The sequence below is a fragment of the Schistocerca nitens genome, chromosome 5 (genome assembly GCF_023898315.1).
Source record: "Schistocerca nitens isolate TAMUIC-IGC-003100 chromosome 5, iqSchNite1.1, whole genome shotgun sequence".
Lineage (NCBI taxonomy): Eukaryota > Metazoa > Arthropoda > Insecta > Orthoptera > Acrididae > Schistocerca > Schistocerca nitens.
Window position 1 is genome coordinate 725,284,763 of NC_064618.1, and position 23,466 is coordinate 725,308,228.

The 23,466-nt window shown below is 40.3% G+C and overlaps 1 protein-coding gene across 5 annotated transcripts in view; it reads right to left on the reverse strand.

The window, feature by feature from the left end:
- The window catches only part of LOC126260812 (homeobox protein homothorax), a 1,061,772-nt gene that overhangs the window by 1,030,464 nt on the left and 7,842 nt on the right, over positions 1-23,466 (reverse strand). For all 5 annotated transcript variants that reach the window (XM_049958185.1, XM_049958184.1, XM_049958182.1 and 2 more), the window contains exon 2: positions 18,610-18,881. In XM_049958185.1, the coding sequence (XP_049814142.1) occupies positions 18,610-18,881 (272 nt within the window). The remainder of the gene's footprint in view (positions 1-18,609; positions 18,882-23,466) is intronic.

Consider the following 23,466-nt stretch of genomic DNA (forward strand, 5'->3'; position numbering starts at 1 on the left):
TATCATTTGTTTCTGCATGTATCGATTGACTGTAATGATAATTTCAGACTGAATGAAGTCATATCAAAGCTGTGACATTATATCCTAGTTTTCATAAAAGTTCTATTGAAATTTTTAAAGTATAAAGAACCCTCAATGAATAGAATAGAATAGAACAGAATATCTGACTAAAGATACGGATATAATGATGCGAAGATCGATACAAAATCTTATGAACTTACCTACCTGAAGGAGGAAAATATCATACAGGGTATTCGGAAATTCCCGTCAAGAACTTCTAGGACTTGTAGAGGAGAGAAAGTACGTAACATGTGGAATAGGAACCCATGTCTACGACGGTTTCAATTCAGATGCGTAACGCGTCCAAGTCTGCTGAGGATCAGAGAAAAGTCTCAGTACTTTTCCCTTGTATGCAATAGGGTAGACAGGATGGAGTGTACCCCGTCAGACTGTTTCTTGTGGAGTATTACGCTAAGTAAAATTTACAAGACTCCTGTAGAGGCAGAAGTAGTCTGCTGGTCCGAGTTCTCGCCCCTGAACTAGAAATGAAGAGACATCAGGTGGGATGAAATGCCAGTGGTCGCCACATCGAGCCTCTGTTGTAATGCACCAGTACTGTTCCATACGTACAGTAAACTGGATCCATTTTTGTTTTGGAATAATGAAAACATGTAATGTTTAAGTGTTGATACAAAGAAATGAGCTTAAGTGATAAATGGACGCTTCGTTATGTTTCCTTTCGAACTGTTTTATCATACTGCATCACCTAAGATTCCCCAAGCACAAGCGAATGAGCCAAACATTTGAACTGAAACCGTCGTAAAACAGAAATGGTAAGTTTCCGGACATGAGTATCTATTCAAAATATTATGCACTCAATACATTCTACGAGTCCCTGAAGTTTGTAACGGGTACTACCGAACAACCCGTATACCAGAAACTATTCTAACGCATCTCATTTCACCAAATAGTCAGTATAACTGCCCTCAAAGATCAGTGCAACATTGTCCTTTTGCATCGGAATGAACTACTTACAACACAAAGTGGATTGTTATCGTAGAAGGCCGTACCAATCGAGTTACACAAGACTAAAATAAAATGACTAAGTAGCACAAGGGGGCATGCTCTGAAAGACTCGATGCTTAGAAAACCACTTGAGAAGATCATAATATTACAATCATTAGCTATGTAGCTAACGGACACACAGGCGCAGACTGATAACAAGACTCTTGAAGTATATACATAATAGTTTTCAAAAACTAGGTCTTTGCGTTTCGTCGCAGTACGGGTACAGATTTATTCTTAGCCTATATATTGATAGACTCAAGTGTCCTCCACAGACCTATCTCTGCCTCCCCTAACACCTCCACGCCTCTCTCCCTAGCCTGCAACCCTCTTTATGGGTGGCTTAAAACATGTCCTTCAAACTCTTTCTAGGTTTACACAGACTTAATGCATCCACACAGAGAAACGGAAATTCAAAACGCGTTAAAGGGATATTGGATGGATTGATGTTCCCCAATGAGTTATCACCTAAGAAGTTGTGGAGTAGTTCTGAGTAGGGCAGAAAACTCCATAAATTATTAGATTTGTAATTTGAAAAAAAAAGTAATAGCAAACTATGATACACAGCTGTGGAAGTACTGTGATAGTGTACTGTCAGTTTTACTAAGTTGGGCGCTCTTTACCATTCCAGTGCAATATTTTTTTACAACGTTATCTACATATTTAGGTACGCGCTGACTAACAAATATTTTAAATACAGATTATCATGAACCTGGTCAGTTTCAATCGCCGATTCTTTCTGACGTGTGAGACTTATGACCTCAGCAGTTGAGTCCCATAGTGCTCAGAGCCTTCTGACGTGTCTCCTGCAATCAGAACAAACGTCCTTCTTGTGTTGCTTCAAAGAAAAACGAAGATATTTCGTTCACTGTGACGTCACAAGGGTTTAGTCAGCGCTAACAAGACACGTCCTCTCTCTGAAGTAAATGTATATAAGTTGATCAGATGTGTTGTATTAATGTAAGTAGAATTCTGAACCATATCTTTCATGCAATTAACGGACCACTGTTGGGCACTTCTGGAGTCTCTGGAGAAAAAGCCGACATTTTCTGTTTTATAGAATCGAGAGTTATGTGCGAGATAATAAACAAAAATAAATTTTCAACGGATGTATCAATTGATTAGATAGATTTACAGGATGCAAAACTGTGACTTGCCTTCCAATAGCGGCATCACAATCAGTATTTACTTCGCGTCAAGGCCATTGTTTCTTTGAGCGTTAGCTGAGAATGCCGCTGGAAGTAACAGCCATTAACATGCAAACGGAAGTACATCTGCCGGACTCTGATGTGAATACAAAATCTGTTTAGTGCCACCTGTATACAATTATGTAAAATGAACAGTAAAAATTCTACGATATGGCCAATGATTTACTCCGACTGCGGCATAACTGTGCAACACATCTGGCCACTAGCAATGGTAGCCTCGGCTGACAGGCCACAGAAATGCGAACTGCAGACAATGAGGGTCACTGAAGGTGATGTTAGAAACGTCAACAAAAATATGCATATGTTTTTATCTTTCAGAGACAGGATCACTCAAGTGAGACTTTTTGGCATTTGGCATTGTTCTAATAGTTGAACTAATTAAGGACACAGTTCGGGAAATTTAACTCTCAGTGATATAATCGCCATCTACGGATGTAATCCCCCATAGCGAAACTCTGTGATAAAATATATGATGGATGAGGCAGCATTTCAACAATTATCGATAGTGTGTATTTGATTATCAGTAGATAAATATTGAAGTGAGTTTAAAGAAATACTATGTAACGAAATCGTACGCTATGGCAACTTGCTGGGTAACCTGTATGTCAATAAATAAAATGTATTGCTGCTGCAACCAAGAATATCAATGCTGCATTACTGCTAGATAGAAATTAATACTGATAACAGACAAGAAATTTTTTTGTCTTTGATTTTCCTGAGACGGCGATGAAAGGAGTGAAGACTCATCACTGGCTCGGTGTTATAAGAAAGAAGGTAGTGCAGAATTAAGTATGGCACCATTTTTCATTTGATTTTGAGAGGGTACAGACGCAACATCAGAACGGGCAGATCTGAGTTTACTCGACATTACTGTTTAGTGTATCCTTGTAACCACACGCCATAATCGCTGAACTAGATGTCACTCAAAGGCAGAACCCCATTCGACAATTTTCCAAGAGTGAGCAAGGAAAACTGGGTCATTTGTACATCTTGTTTCCAGATATTCGTTGTGTATGTGCAATACGGTCCACCCTTTTCAAGGCGATTACTTTATCATATCCTCAAACACGAGACTCGTGAATCGTCTATAAGTGCAGTTATCAGTTTTTTGTAACATAATCAGACTCACCAACCAGTCTCTAATATAGAAATTTGTTCTCGATACAGGCATAAACCCGAAATCCACCAACAAAATCTCGGCGGTTGTCCAGGGATATTTTCTGAGTATTTTCGTATAAAGGACTAGTAGCTTCCGTTTGCTCATTACTGAGGAATAATATACTATGACTCGGCCGGTTTGTTACGAAAATTATCTTTGCTTCCGTGAAAATACATTCACAACAGTGATAATGCTTGTAAAGCGCAATCATTAGGACGCAGAAGGCTTCATTTTCTTTCAGAAGTCTATGTACAGACCCTAAGTACGGTGATGTGGTTGCCGTCGCTGTGGGAATAGCTTGACAATCTTCCACTGCATTCAGTGAATGCAGGCCTGGTCTTTTAATCACTAACGTTATCCATACTGCTGTGTATCACTTATCGTACAATTAACACTGCCCGTAAAAAAAAAAAGAGACAGAGCCGAACAGTACTGAATGCAAGCTTAAAGGGGAAGAGTAGAAGAGTAAATTGGACATTACAGTTGTTAACAGTATCATGAGTGAATGGAACGAGCTTGTCTCCAAGTAAAACACACAGTTTATAGCAGCGACACGTTAACTGTTGCGCAGATATTTTTAGTGCAGTTCAGATGCAAACATAAATCGGTGTACGAAATCAAACGAAATGCTATTATTCTGCAACGAGTCGCTGAAGAGAACGAGACGCTCGTACCAAAAGACTCAGAAAATACTTCTGACGCAACTCCTGTGGAGTAGTAGTTCATTGTCTAGTATTCATGTGTGTTTCACAACATATCTGAACAGTTGCGTTCGTTGTCTACTGCAAAGTGTTATTAGTCATTTTTTTAATTATTTCTCGAGGGCCTACAGTGTTGTGTATGTCTTGTAAGGACATCATATACTGAAAACCAATTACTCTGCTATTATGTTTTTACTGAGCTGTTCCGATTACCACGAGCTCACATCGAACCCCTTGGTCATTTTCAAGCTATATCCTACCACATCGTTGTTGCTCGGATTGTCGAAATGTTATTGTATGGTTCAAATGGCTCTGAACACTATGGGACTTAACATCTGAGGTCACCAGTCTCTTAGGACTGAGAACTACTTAAAGCTAACTAACCTAAGGACATCACACGCATCCATGTCCGAGGTAGGATTTGAACCTGCGACCGTAGCGGTCGCGCGGTTCCAGACTGAAGCGCCTAGAACCGCTCGTCCACTGAGGCCGGCTGTTAATATATGAGTAGGCGGATTGAACTTCAGTTTATGCACGTACTGCGCACTAAATTTGAGATGGTCGATTATTTTTGTATTTGAGCGTCTTTTGAAATTTTCATTGTTTTATACATAGTCGTCAGAAATAAAATGCGAATACCACGTCGATGCGAACTGCATCATCATACACAGCAGACTCAGTCCTATGATACTGTAGTTCCCAAAGACGTCATATTCGTAGCCAAGCATTTTATATCCGATGATGCTGTACACTACATATAAACCGGTCGTATGTTACTAACAGAACTTTGCGGCCGAGACAAATTTTTCATATTAGTAGATGTTGACATTTTAAATTTCCCTCTTATTTACACACAGGGTCGCAAGCAAGGCATCTGAGAGCTGTTGGAATTCCGGAAGGTGATCCTGCTATCGGCAGTGTGTTCTGTTTTGATGCATACAAGTCGTATAAAAGGGTACATTATTAAATCAGTAATTTAGAGAAATAAATGATCAGGGGAAGGCCTCGTAGTATCGGACAGCGGATTCCTGAAGTCTAGCGCCAGCACCTGTCGCGCCACTGCAGTATCAACTATGGAACAACACCACTCAAACGATTCAGAATTAAAACAGCGCGTTTCGGGGTGACAACAAGTTGTTTCCATTGTGATACTTCGTGAACGAAATTAACTTCGCGGTGTTCTATTTTATTTGCAAATAAGTTATATTGCTATTTTTATTGCGTCTTTAGATAGATCTGATATTATTCTCTTTATTGTAGACCCTGACAATGTTTAGCCAAAGTAATGGGACTGGAGATGTTAAAATAGTACGTCATTACGTCTGGGTTGTGTCGAATAAAGCAGTTTCGGTATATACCGGTCAAACAGACAGCATGAGAACTTAAATTGTTACGGTGTTTCTTCTTAACTTCCGAAGGCATAGACGGAGAAGTCGGGATACAAATGGGATAAAAACAACATGAAGGAAGCCGTATAAAAAGTCAGGCTTCTTGAAATGACTTTTAGTCGAGAGATCTATAAATATTCAGTTCCAAGAAGTATGTTAGATGATAGACTTGAATCTTAATGGTATAACAAAGACGTGGCCATGAAACCTGTTATAGGAAATGGTAAGCTTTTTCCAAGAACACTAAGTGACAAGAACACTCAGAAGAAGCAGTTGGAGTTAAATCTTTAGGTAGGCAGCTTATGCTCCTGAGTGTTGAGATGTCAGTCTGGAGACTGGTTTGATGAAGCTCTGCAAGCTACCTATTCTGTGCAAGCCTCTTCATCTCCGAATAACTATTGAAACAAACATCCTTCTAAATCTGTTTTCTGTAATTCATTTTTCGGTCTATCTGCCCCCCCCCCTCCCCACACCTTACTCCACTTCTCTCCAGCGCTACACACGTGATGTCTTGGTGTCTCAGAATGTGTCGTATCAACCTATCCCTTCTTCAAAGTCAGGTTGTGTCACCAATTCTATTCAATGTCTCCTCGCTAGATAAGCTATTTACCCATCTAATCTTCAGCATTCTTCCGGTGCGCCACATTTCAAAACGTTCTATGCTCTTGTTGTCTGAACTGCTTACCGTCCATATTTGAATTCCATAGACATCTACATTCCATAAAAATAATTTCAGAAAAGACGTCCTATATTCGACGTTAAATTTCTCTTCCTTAGAAATGGTTTTCTCGCCGTTGCCAGTATATATTTATATATCCTGTCTACTTGAGTAGAGAGAGTTATTAGATCTAGAGCACAAATGTGAAAAAAAAAAACAGAAAATAAAGTCATAGGACCGATAAGACAAAAATGAAAGCCTATAAAGACTTTTATAGCGATTTTACGAAAATAAAAATAGTTAAGGCTGTGGATAATTGAATGCACCAATTTGCAGCCAGCAGCTGGTTTCGGAAAGGAACAGGTTGGCGATTAGTTGACACACTAGTTGAACTGGTGGACAATTTCGAGTTATAATCGTTTACCATATAATAAAAAGAAAATTTAGCAACAAAACTGATCTTTTCTGTGGGTTGCGATTTCGTGCCTGACAGAAAACTTCAAAAACTAAATGACCAAAATGGAAAGAGAGCAAAAAATATTTTTAAAGTCAGCGACTGTATATTCATATGAGTTTGAGTTTTAATAATGTATTAATCAACGTGTTATAGTATTGTTTGATTTGAAGTACGTCCCGACAGTAGAGTTCTATAAATACAGTGATTCTGGAATAGGCTCCGCCGCTACCGCTTCTGCTGTGGCCCTCGCACCGCGGCTCGGTTTAGCGTCGGGCGACCTGCCGCGCTGCCTGCGAGCGCAGCGGCGGAGTGCGCGCGCGGCGGCCGGCCGCTGGCGGGCGACGCGGCTCCCGCGGCCGGGCAGCGGCGGCCGGCGAGGGCGCACCCAACCGGCGCACCGTTTGCATCGATCCGGCCGCGGCGTTCGCCACACACAGCGCGCCGCACTCATTTCGCGTCTCGCGACCCAGCCCCGAGGTCTCGCCCTCGTCTACCTGCTACCGCTGGAGCTCACTACACATCTCGAACGGGAGAGCCCATCCGAGCACGTCTACTGCATACAGGGGAATAATATCCACCGCTCCTTCCAGTCTTCGACTGCTTACTGACACGAACAGCGACTGAACGCTACCAGTTCCGTGGGCTCCGCATAAACGCGTCACAGGGGCAAGATTCTTAAACACACATTTTTGACACTGGTCCGGACAGACTGAGAATTTATCACGCCCCAAGAATAATTTTTGCGCGAAGTGAATAAATAAGTCTCGTGTTTCAAACGGTTTATTGGGATGCATTTAGTGTTCTTAAGGTAGATTCCTTTGATACCTAAATGGTAGGAGTATTTCATTCATGCATGTAAAGTACATTTATTTATTTGTTTACGCATTTTAGTCTCGGGTCACACAAATGGTATTATCATTCACCAAGTCATCATCAAAAGATACGTTTAAAAGAAGGCAAAAGGGACTAAACTACAAATTAAATCACAACAATTTCTAATCGAATACGTCAGAAAGTAACTAGTGAAGTGCGCAGGCCCTGTGGGGCACTTGTAAACAAACCTGCCGTCAGACAGTTGCAAAATTGGTTCAAATGGCTCTGAGCACTATGTGACTTAACTTCTGAGGTCATCAGTCGCCTAGAACTTAGAAATAATTGAACCTAACGACATCACACACATCCATGCCCGAGGCAGGAGTCGAACCTGCGACCATAGCGGTCGCTCGGCTCCAGACAGTTGCGCCTAGCACCGCACGGCCACTCCGGCCGGCAGACAATTGCAACTGAAGGCTACAATGAACTATATGATAGTATAAAGTTGATAACTCTACAACCGCATATTTATCACTGTGATATCTGACCTGATATTGAAGTAGATAATAAAAAAGACCACAAGACCGTCATGTGGGTCTCCCCCCCCCCCCACCCCCCCCCCCAAAAAAAGACACTATGCAACGTCTGTGTAACATCTTACTATGTTATTAACCGGAATATGAGTACCACTTTTTTTTTTAAAATTAACAAGCCGAAATTACGATTTTCTTAGCACTACACATTTAAACTATCGCATTTAAACTATTCGAATAGCTATCTACAAAAAATAGTTTTGATCATATTTCAAGAATGTAAAGTTTAGCACTAGAGACCGAAAATTACACCAGAAAAATTTTAAAAAACAAAAAAACACTAGAACGACAAACAATCCTGCTGAATAGTAACAAAAAATCTGGAAAAAGCTGCACATTAGTACTCTTCAAAGTTGAGAAAAAATGAGCGTTAAGGACCACATAAGAATTGGATGCCCCCTAATGACTGACTGGTTACAAAAGGTCACGTTTGACCGTGTTAATGGAGTTATTCCGTTATTTTCATGTATTGCACTACTTAATTTTGCCTGGCATAATTAAAGTTGAACAAAATGCTTCTTGTGACCTACGTTTCTCACGTTTTTCACTTAAAGTGTATCCAAAGGCGAGCATTCCACCAGATTAATGCCGGAAACAACCCGAAAGCACCCTCACATTCGCCGACAGAACCGGCTTTTTAACAGCCTGGGATTAATCAAGATGAACCTTGCCTTCTCCTGTTTGACAAATTGTTGTGCAATCATGCTCGGAAATATTAAATTTGCGGCTTGATGGAATGGCAGACAATTGATTGAAATACGTGGGACTTGTGTGTTGAACAGAAAGTTTATATCATATCTTTGCTTCCAAGGGAGCGCAGAGAGAAGGCAAATGCGTAAATATAGGAGAACAGCACAAAGATTACTCTGTATCCAAAAATATGACAGGACAGAAATCAAGTGTGGGTGAAGATACAACGTATCAGTAAGTACAAAAGACAATGCCTTTAACAGGCGACTTCATCTCAATTTACACTCTTAGAAACAGCTTTTACACAGATTTCAGAAGCACCCCTTTCACAGGCATCAAGGCTTAGTGGACGAACAACTAAGATGGAAGAGTGGACTGACCTAATATTAATGTGAATCATTTCAACACACCACCAACATTTCATCACAAACTAAACGTTCGTATGATATGCAGATGTGAACAAACATAATAACTGAACCAGTACCACTTACATTTCTAGCCAACTATTGACCTCTGTATGTAGCAATAGAAAATATCTGTGACACTGCTAGGTGAAATCCACCGAATAACAATGAAAATATACATAATAGCCTACATCTAATAGCTGCGGTACCAGCAGCGGAGCAAAAATTTAAACCAAAAGAAAGTACTTTACAATCGTAACACATCTGCAGTCGTCATTTGTTCAATCAATGGCACAGGATCTGCAAGTATGGAAATTATGGCTACGCTTCTTTAAGGTTTTCTGAGAGGAAGTAGTCGTATTCTTAAGCATTTGTTCGGTGCATGACAATAATTGGTTCAGCGCTGTTCTCAACCCGTAAATACAACAGTACTGTTTCACAAATTATTTAAGACTCCCTGTGTCCCCCGATAAAGATGACGATTGAGAGAGACATCCCAAAGAAACGTTGCTGTGCACTCTTAGGCCTACTAAATGCATTCATTCATCACGGGAATTGAAAAAAAACAGTAAAATAAATTAATTAGTAATCAAAAACTCACTGAACCACATTGGTTGCGGATAACAAATAAACGGTAACCAGGTTCAATACAGTACGAGCATCAGGCCGTCAGGCGTAATAACATGAGACTTGGGGGTGCGCTGATGACAGAAAGCATGGGTCACATTTCAGTGGTGTCGGTGGAGTCTATCAGCAGGACGGGTTTCACTAGACACGGCCTGCACCTCAACAGGTATGGGAAGGGGAGGTTGGCAAAGCTTATAGGTGACAGCATAGGTGGGGTTGGTGGGATCACTCATGGGAAAATTCCTGCAGTAGTGTGTGTTAGAGCTGCACCTTTTTTAGACTGAAGTCAGCTGATAGGTATTCCTGCTTAAGGGAAGTCTCTCTAACAAGGGAATCACTTTTGACAAAGTTTAGGTATCCGAGTAATGAGGGAATTAGTATATTTCATCAAAATATACAAGGTATTAGGGATAAAGTTAGTGAACTGCTTATAGATGTTGACTCTGAAATTATTGGTATATCTGAACACTTCTTAAATAAGGAGATAATTCAGAGGCTTCCTTTACCAGGATACAGGTTGGCTGGCTGCTTTTCGAGGAGCTCTTTGCGGTGTGGGGGAGTAGCCATGTATGTGAAAAACGGCATCGCATTTGAGTCAATTGATGTTTCAAAGTACTGCACTGAAAAGGTGTTTGAATGTTGTGCAGGTGTGGTTAAATTTAACGGAGTTAAACTTGTAACTGTTGTTATTTATAGATCCCCAGACTCCGATTTCACAGCATTTTTGCTAAAGCTAGAGGAGGTTCTTGGTTCACTTTATAGGAAATACAAAAAGTTAGTTATATGTGGTGACTTCAATATTAATTGTATAAGTGATTGTGCAAGGAAGAGGATGCTGGTAGACCTCTTTAATTCATATAATCTTATGCAAACCGTATTCTTTCCAACGAGAGTGCAAGGGAACAGTAGAACAACCATAGACAACATTTTTGTTCATTCCTCATTACTAGAAGGGCATTCTGTTAGAAAAAAGGTGAATGGCCTTTCAGATCATGATGCGCAAATTTTAACTTTAAAAGATTTTTATGCTGCAACTCGTGTTAAATATAGTCATCAGCTGTTCAGGAAAGCTGATCCGGTTGCTGTAGAGACCTTTGTAAACCTTATAAAGGAACAAGAGTGGCAAGATGTTTATAGCGCTGAGACAGTAAACGATAAATATAATGCTTTTCTAAAGACCTTTCTCATGCTCTTTGAAAGTTGCTTTCCGTTACAACGTTTAAAACAGGGTACTAGCACAAACAGGCAGCCTGGGTGGCTGACTAGAGGGATAAGAATATCTTGTAGAACAAAGTGGCAATTATATCAAAACGTTAGAAACAGTCAAAATCTAAATGCAGCAGCCCATTACAAACAGTATTGTAAGGTGCTTAAAAATGTTATTAGGAAGGCAAAAAGTATGTGGTATGCAGATAGAATAGCTAAGTCTCAGGATAAAATTAAAACCATATGGTCAGTCGTAAAGGAAGTTGCTGGTCTGCAGAGACAGGTCGAGGATATAGAATCAGTGCGTAGTGGGAATGTCCGTGTTACTGATAAGTCGCATATATGTACAGTATTTAATAATCACTTTCTGAATATAGCAGGTGAACTAAATAGAAACCTAATTCCAACAGGGAATCATATAGCGCTCTTAGAAAAAAGTGTTCCGAGACTGTTACCTGAAATGCTCCTCCATGATACTGACAAGAGGGAGATTGAGTTAATAATTAAATCACTAAAGACCAAGAACTCTCATGTATATGACGGGGTATCTAGCAGAATACTGAAGTATTGTTCTATGTATGTTAGCCCAGTACTTAGCCATATCTGTAACTTTTCCTTTAGGAGTGGTCGGTTTCCTGATCGATTAAAATACTCGGTAGTGAAGCCACTTTATAAAAAGGGAGACATTGATAATGTTGACAATTTTAGACCTATTTCTATGCCATCGGTGTTTGCTAAAGTTATCGAGAAGGTTGTATATACAAGGTTACTGGAGCATTTAAATTCACATAATTTGCTGTCAAATGTTCAGTTTGGTTTTAGAAATGGTTTAACAACTGAAAATGCTATATTCTCTTTTCTCTGTGAGGTTTTCGACGGATTAAATAAAAGGTTGCGAACGCTAGGTGTTTTCTTTGATTTAACGAAGGCTTTTGACTGTGTTGACCACAAAATATTACTGCAGAAGTTGGACCATTATGGAGTAAGGGGAGTAGCTTACAATTGGTTCGCCTCTTACTTTAAGAACAGAAAGCAGAGGGTAATTCTCCGCAATATTGAGAGTGGTAGTGATGTTCAGTCCCAATGGGGCACTGTTAAGTGGGGCGTTCCCCAAGGGTCGGTGCTGGGGCCACTGCTGTTTCTTATTTATATAAATGATATGCCTTCTAGTATTACAGGTGATTCAAAAATATTTCTGTTTGCTGATGACACCAGCTTGATAGTGAAGGATCTTGTGTGTAATATTGAAACAGTAACAAATAATTTAGTTCATGAAATAAGTTCGTGGCTTGTGGAAAATAATTTGATGCTAAATCACAGTAAGACTCAGTTTTTACAGTTTCTAACTCACAATTCAACAAGAACTGACATTTTAATCAGACAGAATGGGCATGTTATAAGCGAGACGGAACAGTTCAAGTTCCTAGGCGTACGGATAGATAGTAAGCTGTTGTGGAAAGCCCATGTTCAGGATCTTGTTCAGAAACTAAATGCTGCTTTATTTACCATTAGAACAGTATCTGAAATAAGTGACACTTCAACACGAAAATTAGTCTACTTCGCATATTTTCATACGCTTATGTCGTATGGTATTATTTTTTGGGGTAATTCTTCTGATTCAAAAAGGGTATTTTTGGCTCAAAAACGGGCTGTTCGAGCTATATGTGGTGTAAGTTCGAGAACCTCTTGTCGACCCCTATTCAAAAATCTGGGAATTCTGACATTGCCCTCACAGTATATATTTTCTTTAATGTCGTTTGTTGTTAGCAATATTAGCCTATTCCCAAGAGTTAGCAGCTTTCACTCAGTTAATACTAGGCAGAAATCAAATCTGCATGTAGAATGCAGTTCCTTGACTCTTGTGCAGAAAGGAGTGCAGTATTCTGCTGCATCCATTTTCAATAAGCTACCACAAGAACTCAAAAATCTTAGCAGTAGCCCAAACTCTTTTAAGTCTAAACTGAAGAGTTTCCTCATGGCTCACTCCTTCTATTCTGTCGAGGAGCTCCTGGAAGAGCTAAAAAATTAAGCAAATTCCAGTGTTACATTGTTGATTGTCTTCATTTAAACTTATGACTTGTCACCTGAATATGTTTTTTTTCCTATATTTCATTTTATCTGTTTCTAATATCGTGTTATAATTTCATGTATTGACTCGTTCCATGACCATGGAGATTTCTCCTTAATTTGGTCCCACGGAACAATAAATAAATAAATAAATAAATAAATAAATAAATTATATTACAAAACACACTGAGACGATTAGTCTGCCATAAATCAAATACAGCACAAAGAAATTTATCTCTTAAGCACACTGCATCCCGATGCTCGATATGACCCTTCGATGGCGGAACGAATTTTTTGTATTAGACTCTCACGGGTGTCACCAACGTAATGCAACACTTGGACTAACAGAAAATATTGTGATTTTATAAATTGGAAATATTTCTTCTCCGAGCCTATCCACAAATAATAAGACTCCCATTGCAACTGAACTTTCGCATGTGATTGTTCAGTAAAGCTGAGATTTACTTGTTACCTGATAACATGGTCGCAACTTCTATTGGTGCTTCTGGAATGGCACATATATATTATGTGAGAACAATCGTGAAATGTTGACTAGCTGCGGTAATTGTTTAAATGGCAGATAATTTACTTCGTTAATTGGCAGAATAGAATTACGACTCGCATTGAAAGTACCGCATGGCAAGGACGGCGAAACAGTTGTATTGTGTTGTCACCGCGCGCTAATATACAAATCTCCGGAGCTATAAATACGTCAGCGCGTTTCAAAGAATACGGAAAACGTCATCTGCTTCGCATGTTATCTCAGTTCATGTGAATGGCGTGAATTCTGTAGACGTCATTATTCTTGTCAATGTGTCACATAACAAAACGAAAGATCTCGTCAAGATGTTGCTCTGCTACAACTCATATTTACGGGACACCTTCACGACTCACAGAGATCCTAGTAAGCTAAATTGCCTTGACTGGAGAGAAGAGAGAATGTCGTATCTCCGAAGAGTTCGTGATATGATAAAGTTTAATGATACGACAGGTGTAGAAAGTTAACACCGATCTATTTGCAAACAGTTAATATCTACATGCACATCATAAACCAAGGAAAAAATCATAAAACACTGCTGTCAGTAAATATTCCACTGCTATTCGGATGTCAGTATATGTACGTGGGTTGTATCATTGACTGTGCTGCAAGCGGCATTAATGTGACCGTAACTTCAATAAAAGTTTAGATTTGAAAATAAGACGAGTGAACCAGCCACCATTATTTGTCAAACGCTTGGAACTTTACATTTTGCTAACTACATGTCGTTCAGTAACTGGTATATGTTCAGAGTATACAAATTAATTTTTTTTTAATCGTGTTTCTCTACATGCTAGGTGACCCACATAATGAGAAATTAAGTTTATAAGAATTTAATAGCACACTAGCAAAATGCCATGTGGTCAAAAATTGCACCACTTGTATATAGGCTAAATGCTTTGCAACTAACTGATGCGATTCACAGTAACTAGTACAGGGTAGAAGTAAACCCGTGTATTCTTGTGGAACTTAGCGAGCAGTTCGAGTTGTAGGATAATCCCTTGCTAACTTACATTTTCGGATGCTTAAGAGCTCAACGCCAACCGTAACAAAACACAAGCCAACATTCATCTGTATTCAGAGTCTATTCCGAAACATCAAATCATGGAAAACAGCCGAAGCATTTTGTATGTAGACATTTTTTTAAGCAACTGAGTAAGTGTTCCATTTTATGCTCCTCCTGTTCCAATATGACGAATGACATATTGACAGACTTCGTGAATAACGCTTTTAGTATGAACATAACGGTTTCCTTCTATGCAGAAATATCGACCCCTCACTAGCTGTACTCTACAGTAATGGTGATTACAAAAATTAAGGAATTTTCGTTCTTAGTAAATGGGCGAAGGTTCGTTTTGAATAAGATTACGCAACTCTGTCGTCACTGGTTCATCTGTATGTTTTACTACTGCTCTATCACAAAGTAAGCTGATTTTTAAGGGAACACGAACCTAAATCAAGAGTTCTATTTGTAGTTTGAAATATTTGGAAAGGAAAAACATCAACAATCCTCAATGATCACTCATCTTATTTTGGCAGAAGTCATTCGCACACTGCCTGGACAATAAAAATATGTTCTTTCAGTTAGTCATTAGTAAACACAATCCGTGGTGCAAACTGAGGTATATTGCCCAGATGACCCTCGCTGGATGTTTATTGCCATGACCTGTTGTCCTACTTGTATGACAAAATTGAAGGTAAATATACCTTTCTAGATATTCAGAAGCATGTAATTACATCAAATGGTACTTATATGTCAGTATGACAGTTTACAGCAGACTGCTGTATGGTCAACGACCAACAGCCAATAACAAATCAATGAAGCAGTAAACAATATGAGCGCAAGGCAGTGGGATGGGCACTACTGCAGATGGATCAATTAAGATTCAAAATATGCTGAAACAGTTAAACAAGAAAATACACGACGGCTTCTCTTAGCCGAAATAATGCCCAGTCTTTTACTTTCCAGCCAGAAGTCAATGAAACAACAGGATGCAATGAGCAGTAGGTTGGTCGCGACGTTGACATTCACTGCAGCGACATCGTAAATATTCATATAAACGCAATTACCAACTGTGGCATGGGTAACAACGGGGAGACTAGCCTGCCAACTATTCTACTAGCCACTGAAGCCTGCGTTCTATACATACAAAATAGACTACTGTGTGGCCCTGTTTAGAAACAGTTCCTTTTTATACAGAAAACACATTGTGGACAGGTAGAGTGCTGAGTCACTGGTCTTTAAATGTGAGAGACTTTTTTATGGAAAAGATGCAATTGGTAAACTACAAAGGATAGAGCACGTCCAAGGTATCCGACTAGATGTAGTGGTATAAGTAGAGAAAAGTACTTTTCTATGACTATTTCTATTTTGTATCACTAGTAACTTAAATCAGGAATGTTAAATTGTTAGGAGTGCTTTCAGAGAATCAATACATAAAGAACTTTTCAGTAGAAAAACTTCTTCGCTGTTATTGCGTTAGATTAGAATACCGAAAAGAAATAGCACAAATTAATGTCATAAAACTATCGTAACTAAAAATAGTAACTGAGCGGACAGGAAATGAAAAAAAATATAAAAAAATGTTAAAGATTCCCGAATTATTTTGGGAATTCATAGAGAGTTTTCAAAACCAAACCCTCGGTATTTTTAAAGGGAACGCCGACAATTAGTGTGTGTAAGTCTTTCAGAGCTAGGGCACTGAGATACGTTTTTGAAATGAGAGAACCATACAGAAGTCGCGAGTTGCTTTCTGAGTGAGGGAAAGATGCGTGTTATGACTTGCCAGGAGAGGAGACAAACAAACAAAAGATCAGGGAACAGGCAGGAATGGAAGACAACCGTCATGAAAATTAAATGGAAATGGGTGAACACGTAACCAGACGAAAATACGGTTAGCCTATATGGGCTACGAGCGTTGTCTACTGAGTTAGAAGCGACCAGTAAGCCTCAGATTCTTTAAATAATCAATTCCCAACTATAAAGAAGCTTCAGACTCCTGATTACAAGTGAGTAAATGTGTTAAATATTTGACACTAAGCATGTATGCGAGAAAAAGTTTAGAAAAGATTTGAAACTAAGTTTAAAGCTTGTTGGAAGTCACCAAGTGCTCACATTGTGAAACATTGGATAATATAGTCTGGGTAATTTGCAGTCACTTGTAAGCAAAAGCCAGTTTTTCACATATGTCATTGTTTATGACGTCATATCTCCTCAACTATTTGTCGTACAATGATATAACTTTGCAGATAATTCAGTGATATATGTGGATGTTGTCTGAAAAATGTTCTGCGAATAGAGTAGTTGTAACGAAGTAATAAGTTAGAACGTCATGCACGATGCTGAAGTTACTGCAACAACAGCGAAAGTGTAGTAAGCAGTCAACATTTTTCTTTTCATCTTTTTTTTTTTGGACGGGGAGAGGGGAGGGGTTGGCGAGAAAAAGTTTCATAAAGGTATGAAATTATGTTTAAAGTTGGTTGGCAATCGGTAAATGCTCTCATTCTCAATTACTGGATGAATATTGCCTGAGAGATTTAAAGTGGTAGATCAGTCGTTTTATTTGGGCAGGAATATAACTGATGATGGTCAGATTAGAGAGAATGTAAAACGCAGAATGGCAAGGGCAAGAACAGCGTTTCGGAAGGAGACAAATGGGTTAACAGCGAATATAGAGAGAAGCATTCGAAATGTGATGGCACAGGGGAATGCAGAAGATTATATGGGTAGATCACATATCTAATGAGGAGGTACTGAACTGAAATGGAGCGAAATGAAGTTTGTGGCACAACCTGTCTAGAAGAAGGGATTGGTTGATAGGGTACATTCTGAGACATCAAGAGATCACAAATTTAGTAGTGGAGGGAAGAGTGAGGATAAAAAGTTGTAGACGGAGAACGAGAGATGAAAATAATATGCATATTCAGAAAGATTTAAATTTTAGTAGTTATTCGGAGATGTAGAGGCTTGCACAGGATTGAGTAGCATAGAGAACTGCATCAAACGAGTCTTCGGATTGAAGACCACAACAATATAGTCTGGGTAATTTAGGCGTCGTGAGGCACATTGCCTCGAGATATATACAGTTTCTAACTTCAATACTTCTCTTATTGCGTTGAAGTTACAACATAAGATATACCTCTCAATGAGTATATTACGACTGCATATTAAATTTTTAAAATCGGTGACTGTATGAAATACTGAAAATCAAATTTTAATTGGCCCAGAAGTCGTTAGATATGTAACCTGCAACTGAGGTTGGGTGCGATGTACCGTGTTAGCCAAATACTGTATAAAGGAAGAGAACGAAGAGGCGACGTAGTGCAATGGAGGTAAATGAGATTAGGAAACATGCAGGAGCAATACGGGTGTGTTAGCCGATAACAGTAACGCATCATAAGTTAGGAGGAGCCCTTCGTCGGACAGTGAATGTCAAATTGCTGATGGCGGTTTCAGAATGAATTGATTAAATCAATGTATGGAAACGTCAAGACATATACAAAAGGTAATGATTAGAAAAGAAATTTCTCTGAAAAGCTTCCCCATACCTGACAGTGACCATAGTAACATACTAGCTTCGTACTAATTATGCTCTTCCGCTTTCGTACAGTTCATTATGGGAAAATGGTTCAAATGGCTCTGAGCACTATGGAACTTAACTTGAGATCATAAGTCCCCTATAACTTAGAACTACTTGAGCCTAATTAACCTAAGGACATCACACACAACCATGCCCGAGGCAGGATTCGAACCTGTAGCGCCTAGAGCCGCTCGGCCACCCCGGCCGGGCATTATGGGAAAGCGACGAACAGTTACTGTCAACTGATCATTGCTGCCAATGTTCACGACCCGACTATTTACTCGATGTCGTCCAATCGTACCACGCATTAGCACAGCAAAATGTTTGCCACTTGCGAGCGCTTGTCTGGACACGTCCTCAGAGGGATATGAGAGTTTAAATCGACACGAGCTCCGGTGGAGAGCACCCGAGCACGGTGAACACAGAAACGGCAGCAGCGGCGGTGGAGTACTCACCCGTAGATGGCGTCCTTGTCGCGCTTGTGGACGTCGGGCACGGCGGCGCCCATGACGTGGTTGGCGACGGGCGCCACGTGGTTGGCCGCGGGCGGCTGGTGTGGTTGGTGCGCGTGGTACTGGTGCATCGAGTGCGCCACGTGCGGGGAGTGGTGCTGCGCCAGCCCCAGCTGCGCGCTGCGGTGCGGGTCGGCGTACATCGCGGCCGCCGCCGCCGCCGCCGCGGACGCGCCACCAGCCGCCTCCATGTACGGGTGGATGCCGTCATCGTACTGCCGCACCGACACACAGCACAGCATTAGACGGGCGCAAGCGTACACTGCATCGCAAAGCGCCAACATCACTTACAGGCAAGCAGAGCGCATCAGAGGGGCTCAAACCCAGGTCCCACAGCACTACGATTCGACAAACACGCTACAGCTATTAATGTCATTCCCGCACTAAACAACATTTGGTCAGAGTGCTAGCGGGAAGAGGATTTGAAGGAAAGGGAAGTCTGGCTTTGTCCCAGCCGTCTCAATGCTCGACTGGGATCAGTCGTAGCACTACTGCACTATCCGTACACTCTAGTCAAGCGCGCGGCGCAACACTCCACACCGTAAAGTTGCTATTAGCAATTCCTTCAGTTACATAGAAACAGAGGTGTCTACACAACAGAGGAGCGATGCTCGACCCGAAATCTCACAGGACTGGGATTCGATTGGCACATGTAGCTGTTACATAAATTCTTTATTCTGTAGATGTTTGTGTACTAAACAAGATCAGTAGCAGACCGCTTCTTGCGTTTGGATGTGAGAGAAAGGCTCTGTGGTAAATGGACGTCTGAGACGAACTGGCCGCCTTCACCCAAGGGTGGATGCAGTCATTGCATTACAGTATCAAACAACAGTCCTGATTGAGCATCGCCGCACGTAGCACCACAAAAGCTGCTAACATCGCCACGTCGGCCTATATAGCAAGTGGAGGAGTCTAAGCGACACATGCCGGATTCAGTGTTGTTATAGATCACCTTAAAGTCCGGATCCGATTACCGCTTATCTCAACTCGTCAGCAGGGCGAAGATTAAATTAAAAAAAAAAAAAATCGTTTTTTTTTTTCAAACTGAATCTTCGTCCTATGGAATTGCAATTTGCGGTAATCAGGTACGTATTTGCAGATAACCTTTAACACAGGTCGAAACCGGTAATCCGAATAAGCACAGAAAGTGACCAAAAACTAGTCTCTTTTTTCATTATTATTGAAAGTGGTCACCGGTCCCTCAGGCATTATGGGTGCCTATATCTTCAATTGGGAAGGAAACTCAAAACGATATTCCACAGGATTGGATGCGTAAAATTTATATTCTTGCAATTTTACTATGGGCATTTATGTATTTCACAGGATTAGTGCCAGCGCACTTGCTTAGTCTGGACATGGGTAAGGTGTGAGGTGCGTGGAAGCACAGAACCTGTGTGAGTATTGATATGAATAACAGAGCTAAACTTTACATGATGTAGAGTAACGTACGATTATCTGACGAGGTTGCCAGTGGGACAATAAATTCAGCAGCTCTTTCAGCAACACACAGTACATCGCACACTGTTGTCTGAGATGCTAAAATGGTCACGTCTACTTCTAAACAAGCAGGTGTGACTACACAACTGAGCAACCACTCTTAAATGAGATCCAACAGTACTGAGAATAGGTGAGCTCAAATTAGAGCTGTACACGTGTATTGTCATCATGGATGTATTAAGCAAGATCAGTGGCAAGGCGGTGGTTGTCATTCAGCAGGATGCGGCACGAGGCAAATGGTAAGATAGAAGTCTGGTGAAGCACTGACAACAATGACAGAGCTAAACTCAAATGGCTCAAAGAAACATTAATCTGACAGAGTTACGAATGAGAGCTTAATTTCAGCATCTCAACATGTCTTGTCCTAGTGCACACTATGACAGACTTCTGCGCGGGCTAATGCAGCAACTGAGAAGACAAATCATCTAATAACAGTTAACTGATGTCGGCAGCAAGAGTACCGCACTTCACTGAACGACTCCAGAGTGGAGGTTATTGCATGTAGGGGACGGGCTTCACCATTTTCAGCCCCTGTAGTAGGATAATTCAAGGATAGCTAAGAGTATAAACTGCACAAAAGACGATTAAATGAAGCATTTAATAACAAAAATTCAGAAACAGTTATGTATCAATACTCATCTTAATACCGCAAATAAATAGATGTAATTGGCCTGCCAATTATAAATTCTGAAGAAGGCAACAACCCCATAGTTGACAGTTTGAACTGACATTATGTCTCTCTTCCCGTTTATCAAGTGTAACTCTGAGAAAGGCAGACAGACAATGAGTGCTCACTCACAGCGTTAACAGAAAGTGGTATCGAAAATAGAGGAAGGTGCAGTAGCGTTTAACTGTATGTCTGACTATTGTGAACGTCACTGAGAATTATTTGTGTACAGAGAACAGTCAAGGGCATGTTACACACATTGTTGTGAGTACAATACTACGAACCTTCAAACCAATCTAAGACAATTTTGCACTTGAAAATCTGATCGTCAGAAAACCAGGGACACGAGAGATCGAGTTCGTGTAATACAGACTGAGTCAGGAGGAAAGTTACATGCTTTGGGGGATGATAGTATTCGTGATTCTGAACAAGAAAAGTCGTACGATCTTATGTCCTGTTCTTAACAGTTGTCGAGGAAACTAATGAAAACAGTGGGGAACAGGACAAATGCAGGTGGTATTAAATGAAACATGGTGATCTAATGCTTTGTTTAATTGTGTACATTTCCTCACGACACATGTTCAAAAAGACCACCGTCAACTGCCAAACATTTTGCAGCTTTTGTAGACAGCTGCTGCGTTACTGATCTGAGCTCATTCGTACGGTCCTTTACCTGAGCACACGCAAGTAAAATAAGAGTGAAATTTTTTTTCCTTTGTGTCTACTCAGCGCTTCTAGATTCCGCTCTTAAGCCAACCCCACATGTCGCCTTGGTTGTAATCACATGTGAGAGCTGACTGCCTGGTTTTCAAATAGCTGCATGTCGGATACCGTTTAAAAAGAGCATAATATTTTCATTTTAAGTTTTTTGTTCAGAATTACCAGTCCTATCGTACATCAAAGCATGCATCTTTCCTTCTGATTCAGCCTGTATAAAAGAATAATCGAAGAATGACAACAGAAATTAACGATAATGTCATAGGACAAAACTGTGATACGAACAGTCTTTAATTCTATTCAAGAAATGTTATGTAATTAAAAATAACACCTGAGGGAACCAAAATTAGTACAGTGCTGAATGACAGACTTAGTCTGGTCACAATAAAACCAAAACATACAAGATGGCAAAGGGACACACGCAATTGTAACATTGTTACTGGTGGAAGTTAACCAATACTTATGAAAGGATTTGGAATGCATGAAGGCATTTGGAATTCGGAGTGACAACTGACAAAGGTAATGTTCTTCATTATGATGTCGGTAGAAATAAACAACATATAGACACTGTTAACAGGAGGTGTAAATAGTTTTAGTTTAGATCGCAAACAAAATCCTTTCAGAACAAGGGTTCAACATACAAAGAAGGAAACACAGTAGTTTACTATTACAGTAGAGTAAAAAGTATCACATACGAAATGAAATAGTAGTGCATACGCAGCAGCCGTGTGTTCTGAAGTAGTTGACACATTAAGGCGGATCTGGCCATACACTATTTCCATGAGTTTAATCGGGACGTTATGGAAGTACAGAAGGAGTTTGTATGTGGGTACGTATCAAGCCTCTCTCAAGTTACTGAAAGCGATTCGCCTGTGGCCACTCCTTCAGTTGACGCAGCTATCAGTACAAGTTATATGCAATATTAACAGCAAACAAAAATAAAATTCTGCTGTACCTCTGTGTGTGGACTCTCATCATCATAGAAGTATAAACAAGTATAAAAGTAGAGTATGATTTCGAGACAGCGAATAATGTCCTCCTAATACCATATAATCATGAGAAGTGTGAAAATATTAAAGGAGTGAGAAGGCCGAAAATCTTTGCAACTCATAATCAAAAGGAAACATCGAGCAGCATTAGCATCATTTATCTTCATTTAGTGCATCTTATGACATAAATGACATAAGAAGTACCTTTTGAAACGCAATGTAAACACTCCTCCACCCATTCCACTTCTACTTCACGAGAACAGTGTTTTTATTTCGCTCAAGGAAGCCTGCCTCTTTCTGTATTCCCTCCAAAAGACGATAATACTCTTTCATCTTGATACCGGCGCGAGACACGACCTCGCCTGATTTTGCCGCAGGTAGCCTAACTCTACTAAAACCACCTGGGCGTATTGCAATGCTTCTCATGTAGAAGCCACAAAAATTAATAAAGTCAGCTGTGAATGGTCCAGCGGCGTACGTTCACCTGTAAGCTCGCGTTGCTATTATGTCTTATGGACGCTCAGTAGTTAAAAAGGACTGTTCGGCCACTCAACTAATATAATGTTGCAGATGTACACAATTTGCCAAACAACCGACGTTAGGCCGCACATAAATCTTGGCAAATTGTACGTTCCGCCCTGCCACGAAATCCATCATTCTCCAGCGCGGCTGGAGTGGTCCTTAGAAAATGCCAGCCCCGATGGAGGAGAAACTCGTTCACTGAGCTGAGTGGAGACGAATCAGTCGTAAAATCATATGGGCAGGAGCAGAAGATAAAGGCTGCAAATATGACTGCCGTCACGAATAAAAAAAATGTAGAAGGAAAATATTTTGCTCTTCTTGTATCCCAATAACAACTTACGGAAGAGAACGCCTCGTGGCAGCCCGAGGAGTGCCATTCTTTATAAAACGCTTCAACTGATCTGTAAG